Source organism: Pungitius pungitius, chromosome 13 (assembly GCF_949316345.1).
Source record: "Pungitius pungitius chromosome 13, fPunPun2.1, whole genome shotgun sequence".
In the NCBI taxonomy this organism is placed as follows: domain Eukaryota; kingdom Metazoa; phylum Chordata; class Actinopteri; order Perciformes; family Gasterosteidae; genus Pungitius; species Pungitius pungitius.
The window spans coordinates 3,932,674-3,938,875 of NC_084912.1; the positions used below are offsets into that span (position 1 = coordinate 3,932,674).

Below are 6,202 nucleotides of genomic sequence, written 5' to 3' on the forward strand. Positions count from 1 at the left end.
GAGCGTGCGTTCACCCTCCCCACCCCCCCCCCCCCCCCCCCCCCCCCCCGGTGCTCTTTGGCAACGATGAGCTTGCTAATCTAACCTTAACCTGAGTGCAAAAACTCCTCCAGCAGCGTTGATCCGCTGATAAGGAGGTGGCCACCTCATTCAAAACAGAGGAACAAGGCGGGACGTCTCCCCCCCCCCGCTCGTCACTAGCGTACTCTGTGATTGGCCCGATCATTCGCCATCACTCTTCTCCTCGGACCGATCGGTGCAGTAACGTAACGAACATCGGTCCTGTCAGCGTTGTTGGATATTGATCGTTTCCTCCGTTATGGGTGCCATAACTTGAGGCCACTATAGAGTCCTTAGATCTAGAATTTGGACAGGCTTAATCAAGTGAAAGTAAATGTAGTGCAGCCAGCGGTGAACAAGGAGCTCTCGTGGGTGTGTCTAAAGTTAAAGCCATCTGGGATTCTCACATGAGTGGAGACGCGTCCGAAATATTTAAAGGACGTGTACTCGTCTCTCTCTCTCTCTCCCTCTCCCCCCCCCCCCCCCCCCCCCCCCCGTGGCCGCCAGCGATGGAAGAGACTTTTAAGACGGAAGATCTCGTAATGTTTGTGTGAGTGAAAGGAAGCCGTGCGTGATTAACAAAGCGAGCGGACGCCACGTCATTTGGAATATTGCTGTTATTTGTTGATCACTTCCTCCTTCAGCTTGTCGGCCAGATGTTTTCTCTTCTGCAGCTTCTTCCTCTCCTCAGCAGATATCTCCTGCAGGAAGAATCGGACAGAAACATGAAATCACCGCTGGTGGCTACTGGAAGGGCGGCTATGCGACACGTGTACTGTCTGTGTTGTTTACAGGTCTAAAGAGGACGTGTTGATGAATTCAAATGCTAGCTTTTCCATTCTAACCCTAATGGAGGCCTAATTCTCTTTACTAAGACTGCGATCTGTTCCTTCTGCTGTTCAGAAGCAGTTGATGCATCACCTTCTGTCTGGAGGAGTTTGCAGAGTGTTGTGCTGGAGGAAGAGTAGCAGGAGGAAGAGGAGGAGGAGGAGGGGTGGTACAGGCCCCATTCCTCCGGGACTGCCCCACCGCCTCCTGACAAGCCAGATACAGGCAGAGAGAAATGACGAGCGGACGCGCCCGAAAAAATACGGTTCGGCGGGGCGGTTTGAAGAAAAGGAAGGGAAAATCAGGAGGAAGAATTTAAAGGAAATCAAGTGAAGTCAAGAAAGGCGTTTTGTAATTAAAAAAAAGAATGTAATGAATATGGAGAGTGAATCATAAAGCCCTGTTACAACTCCTTGCTGTGATCACTCGACACACAAACCACAGCCAGTGTGACCCTGGAACGACCTGTAGCCTGTTTTTACAACACCCCCTTAATGACTAAAAGCACAATGAGGAAATAAATAGATAACCACAGCCAACATCACCAGCCTATCCGGTGCTATCCGGCCTCTTTTTGGAAGGAAGGAATCTCCAGGAAGAGGCTGCACTTACGGTCACGGTGGCGGGGGGCTCCTGCCTGGCGGGGGTCTCCTCCGGCGGCGTCGCCTGCTTGCTTCTCCGCTGTTCTCTCTTCAGCGCCTGCAGCTTGTCTCGCTGCTGACGCAGGTACGCCGCCCTCTGCTGGAGCTGCTCCTGCTGGGACGTCGTCAAGTCCTGGGGAGGGAAGGGAGAGCGGTTCGACGCGGACCTGAACCCAGCGGGTGCTTCATCCGCGTTGTGCTGGAATGAAACCAGGGGGGGGGGGACTCACGGTGTACGGCTCGGAGAAGCCGGCCTCCCGGTGCGCCTCCTCCAGACACGCCTCGGCTGCGGCCCCCGGAGCGAGGCCGGCGGGGGCCTCGGCGCCTTTTGCCGGAGCTCTCGCGGCTGGGAGGACTCGGGGCTCCACGCCGTTGCTGCCGCAGTCTGCACACAAATACACACGGTCAAATCTCTTAGATAACGCACAGCTTTCTCAGTTTGAGTGTGTGTTTAAAAAGAAGAAGAAAAAAAAAAGTTCCATAAAATAATATTAGTAAACCAATAATTGGCATTGACAATTCACCCATGAATCAGTTTCTTTTGAAAGCAGTTGAGAGGGGCACAGTGAGGGGCACAGAGAGTTGTACCTGGTGGGGGCTTCGATGCGGAGCTGTGCTTAGCTGCACCTTTTGGAGCCCCTCCCCCCGGGGCATTTGTCCGGCTTGCTTCTTTAGTGACCGATTTCCTGTTAACCTGGAGGAAATGTTAAAAAAAAGATAGATTTCCTTTTACCTTTAGTGCGGTTTATTTGACATGTTGGAGGTGTCAGCCTCTAAGATGACACACACGCCATCAAATTCATCCCACAGTTGTGATATGCTGATGCTGATGTGTCGATCTATTGCTACCACACAAGCCACCACAGTCACAGGAACTACAACGCCGGCTAAGAAACTGAAGAGAACCCCGTCAGCCCTCAGGATGCACGGATACTTTGGACTATCAAGCCATCACTTGCTTACCATACGGTACATTTTGGAATCTGGAAAAAAAAACGTCTCCAAACAAAACCTTGTCGTGTTGCTTTGTGCGGTTTCAGATACAGTTAAACTTGTACTGATGCATCCTAAGGTGGGGCAGTAAACCTGTGGTGCATTTATCACCAGGTCATCGATTGTGATGGTTCTGTTACCAGATTAAATTCTGTGTTTCCGTTCACCAGCGGGACACCGTTACTGTGGCTGCTGTCCCCGTCCCCCTCAGCTTGGGACTGTCGCGTTATAAAAAAAGGAGAGATTTGGGCTTCAAGGGGGAAAAAAAGTAATTTGGCAGAAAGGGAAGATTAGCGGCCGCTAAGGCTCCAGCTAATGGGGATGAAGTAAATAAACACTAAACAAACGTCTGACCTTGGCAGCGTTGCTTTGTTGGCGTGGAGATGAGGAGGTAATCTGGGCTTCGCTGTTTTCTGCCATTGGCTTATCAGAGCAGCTGCTGGAAGTGGAGCCAACGTCTTCATCTAAAAGCTCCCGCCTGGACATCTCCTCGTCGTACTCCTCTTTTGACTTTCTGAAAGAAAAAGAACAAAAGAAGCAGGAGGAAGTAATGAAACATTACATCCGCGATCCAGTCTAAACGTTCCCTCAGAGTGTGTGCGTGAGCGGCCCAGGTGTGAGGAGAGCGAGGTTAATCTACAGTTAAGCAGGTTCTGCTCCGCTAGAAAAAGACAGCGACGTCAGGTGACAACCAAAATGTGCCCTCACTTGCTCCCAGGAAGCACCAGAGTGACACACGCAGAGCCTTTAATTTGATTTATTAAAGCACCTCATTTGAACGAGAGTGTTCCGCAGATGGGGAGAGATGTAAAGAGCAGGAAAAGCAAGTCTTGAGTCTCACTCAAATGGAGCCAGATATACAATACAATATACGCAAAACATCTTTAGAAGTTCATTCATTTAGGAATTGGATTTCATTTTTTTAAAACTGTAACCGTCTTATTCAAATGTTATGTAACAACAAAATAGTGAAGATTGGGAGACAGGATCATGTCAGTCCGCCAGATGGGAGACTGCTGTACAGATGTGCTCTGACAAAGTTTGCGGCACCCGAGAAAAGCCTTTTGGTTAATGATATTGTTCATTCTACCAAACCACGTTAACGACGTCACGGTACGGTGTCATTGATTTGGCAACGCAGTTTTTGTGTCAATCCATCCAATCTAAATTTGCTGGACTTTAAGGAGCTTTATTACGGTCCCATTAGCGTCAATGCGTACTTGGCCAGGCTGCAACTTGCAAAATCCCATTAAAGGGCAGGAGCAGGAGCTCCCTGACACCTAGAGAAGTGTGGACGTATGTGTGCAAGTTGGGAAGAAAACTATGACCATGACTATGACTGAATTAATTAAATAGTAAACAAATAAATGAAAAGAGATCTACGGACCTAAAATGTTTTACGTTAAGACGGAATAGGCTCCCTTTGATATCTCAGCTTAGAAACAGAAATGTTCCATCTACAGAAGTAGGATTTTGCATGAGCAACGAAACACTATTAATTGTGAACATCATAAAAAGGTTGAACATTGACAGAACAAAGCATGTCTACATTTGACTTACTTCAGAACTTCCTGCAGGATTTTCATCTCTTGATCTTGCAACTCTGTCATCACGTCCATACCATCGGTCAGACACTCCGGGAGGGCCCCTGCACACGGAGCAGGCACATCACTTCCAGCTGTTTCAGTACGTTTGTGAGCACGTGGTGTGTGTGTGTGTGTGTGTGTGTGTGTGTGTGTTATGACCTGGCCTACCGTTCCTTTCTTTAATGACTCTGAGGGCTTCAAGCTGCAGCTCCATGTTCTTCTGGACCATCATGGAGTGAAATATTTGGAAGTCATCTGTAGCCAGAACCGTCTGGAACACAGACTGAACGACAAATACGACAAGCACTTATAAAAGACCATAAACAAACAACAACAAACACTATTAATTCATTTTTAAAGGCAGACCCTTCAAACGGAGTTAAACACAAATTAGTAGTCCAAAAGGTGGAGCAGGAGCAGCACTAATCACACACTGCATCCTCATTCTGCGGATTCATCAGGAAACACACCCCTGGATTGAAGGCAGACTATATTTGGCATTACTTAGTGGGGGTTATGTAAGCAAAACCCTTTCTTGATTCTGTGTTCAGGTTAACTGGCAGGCTGTCAGTGGCGTGCAAGCAGGGACCTTAAAGTACCTGCAGTGTTTTGGACTTGGCAAAAGGAGAGGTGCATGCGTCCAGAAACTGCTGCTCGTTGATGCCAACCTCCTGCATGTAATTCCCCAACAGATTCTCCACCTACAAAAGGCAAAGCAGCTTACTCAGTCCTGCTGGATGAGTCGACGACGTGAAACCACTGATGAGTAATGTTCGTGTGGCAGATGGACACATGTGTGCCCCACATTATACTCACCATTGTCTTATACTGCTGGTGGATCTCTGTGTACGACAACTTATTCTCATCCTCGTCATCAAAGACTAAGAAAAGGACAAAGTAATAACTTAGACATGTTATTAAGTTCATATGCACACTGTGTATGTGACACAGTGTGCATTTGGAGATATTGTTCAAACTGTCTTTATTTAACGTCAGTTAGCTTTGTTTTGTAACTTATATTAGCTTCATGAAGTTTCCCTTTTTTGGTGTCACGCTAGCTTTTTAGCAGACATTAACAGCGCGTTACCTTTACCGAGTTGTGACTCACTGACTGAACGGGACGTGCAGTGAGTAAAGTGCAGTGGTTTCGTGGTGAGAAAAAGCACAGACTAAACGCTACAAACGTGCGAAAAACACAACGAGTTAGCGGTAGCTTAGCTTTAGCCACCGCGCTAACGGTGCTGCATCTTCCACGGCCGCGTCCCCGAGGAGGAGGAGGGGGGGGGGGGGGGGGGGGGTCAGGTAATTTTACCTGTGCATTTGTTTTCCATAAAGTCCGTGACAGGAACGACCCATTCGGGACTCCCCAGGTAGCCAACGATGCTCTCTACGACCCACTCGCTGTCATCCTCAGCCATGTTGGCTGCCGTTGAGTAGCAACAGCAACAACAACAACAACAACAACCGCACCAGCACAGCGATGTTCGTCAGGTCGGCTACACCACGCATAAACACCACCCAAACGGATGGAAAAACACATCTAGGTATATGTCCGTCGTGAAAGAGTCGCCATCGATCGCACCAGTGGCGGTTTTCGCCCTCTCTTGACGGGACGGGACGGGACCGTCTCCGGGAAGAAACAGCGCACACACGAATCTGCGGCCCCGGGGTGGTGACGCTTAATCGGTTGTCAAGGTAACCGCTACGTCATACCGATGCCGTTTGTAGCAGGCCCTTTGGCGCGCTGTCGCTCAATTTCACTTAATTTCACCAACCCTCCTTTCCTTCTGTTTCACTTCTATAATAAACATCTCTGTCCGTTTCAAGAGCAGTTTTGAGTATTCAGATCCTTGAGTAAAAGTGCTTTTTTTCGCTGAATAAATACGACATTTGCTAAAACATTATACTTATGTCAGGAAACAGGAAACATGTGTTACTATAATATGTCAGACATACAAGGAATTTGACTTGGCGGTTGGTGCATGACAGCAGACAGTTCAAAAATGGACAACAAGACAACATAGTGCAAATAAAATAAAATATAATAAAGTATAATGCTATGGGTTAGTAATCTAAGGCTATAGGTTAGTATAA

The 6,202-nt window shown here is 48.0% G+C and overlaps 1 protein-coding gene across 2 annotated transcripts; it reads right to left on the bottom strand.

The window, feature by feature from the left end:
* Positions 1–545: 545 nt before the first annotated feature.
* Positions 546–5,777, bottom strand: cfap36 (cilia and flagella associated protein 36). 2 transcript variants are annotated; one of them, XM_037464992.2, is made up of 11 exons: positions 5,421–5,777; positions 4,925–4,989; positions 4,708–4,809; positions 4,277–4,391; positions 4,083–4,170; positions 2,877–3,036; positions 2,118–2,223; positions 1,760–1,914; positions 1,501–1,662; positions 982–1,095; positions 546–761 (listed from the first exon to the last, which is right to left on the bottom strand). In XM_037464992.2, the coding sequence occupies exons 1-11, from the start codon at positions 5,524–5,526 to the stop codon at positions 678–680; spliced, it is 1,257 nt and encodes a 418-aa protein (XP_037320889.2). In that variant the 5' UTR covers positions 5,527–5,777; the 3' UTR covers positions 546–677. The 2 variants fall into 2 exon arrangements, with proteins under 2 accessions (XP_037320889.2, XP_062422760.1); XM_062566776.1 differs by lacking the exon at positions 982–1,095.
* Positions 5,778–6,202: the final 425 nt, after the last annotated feature.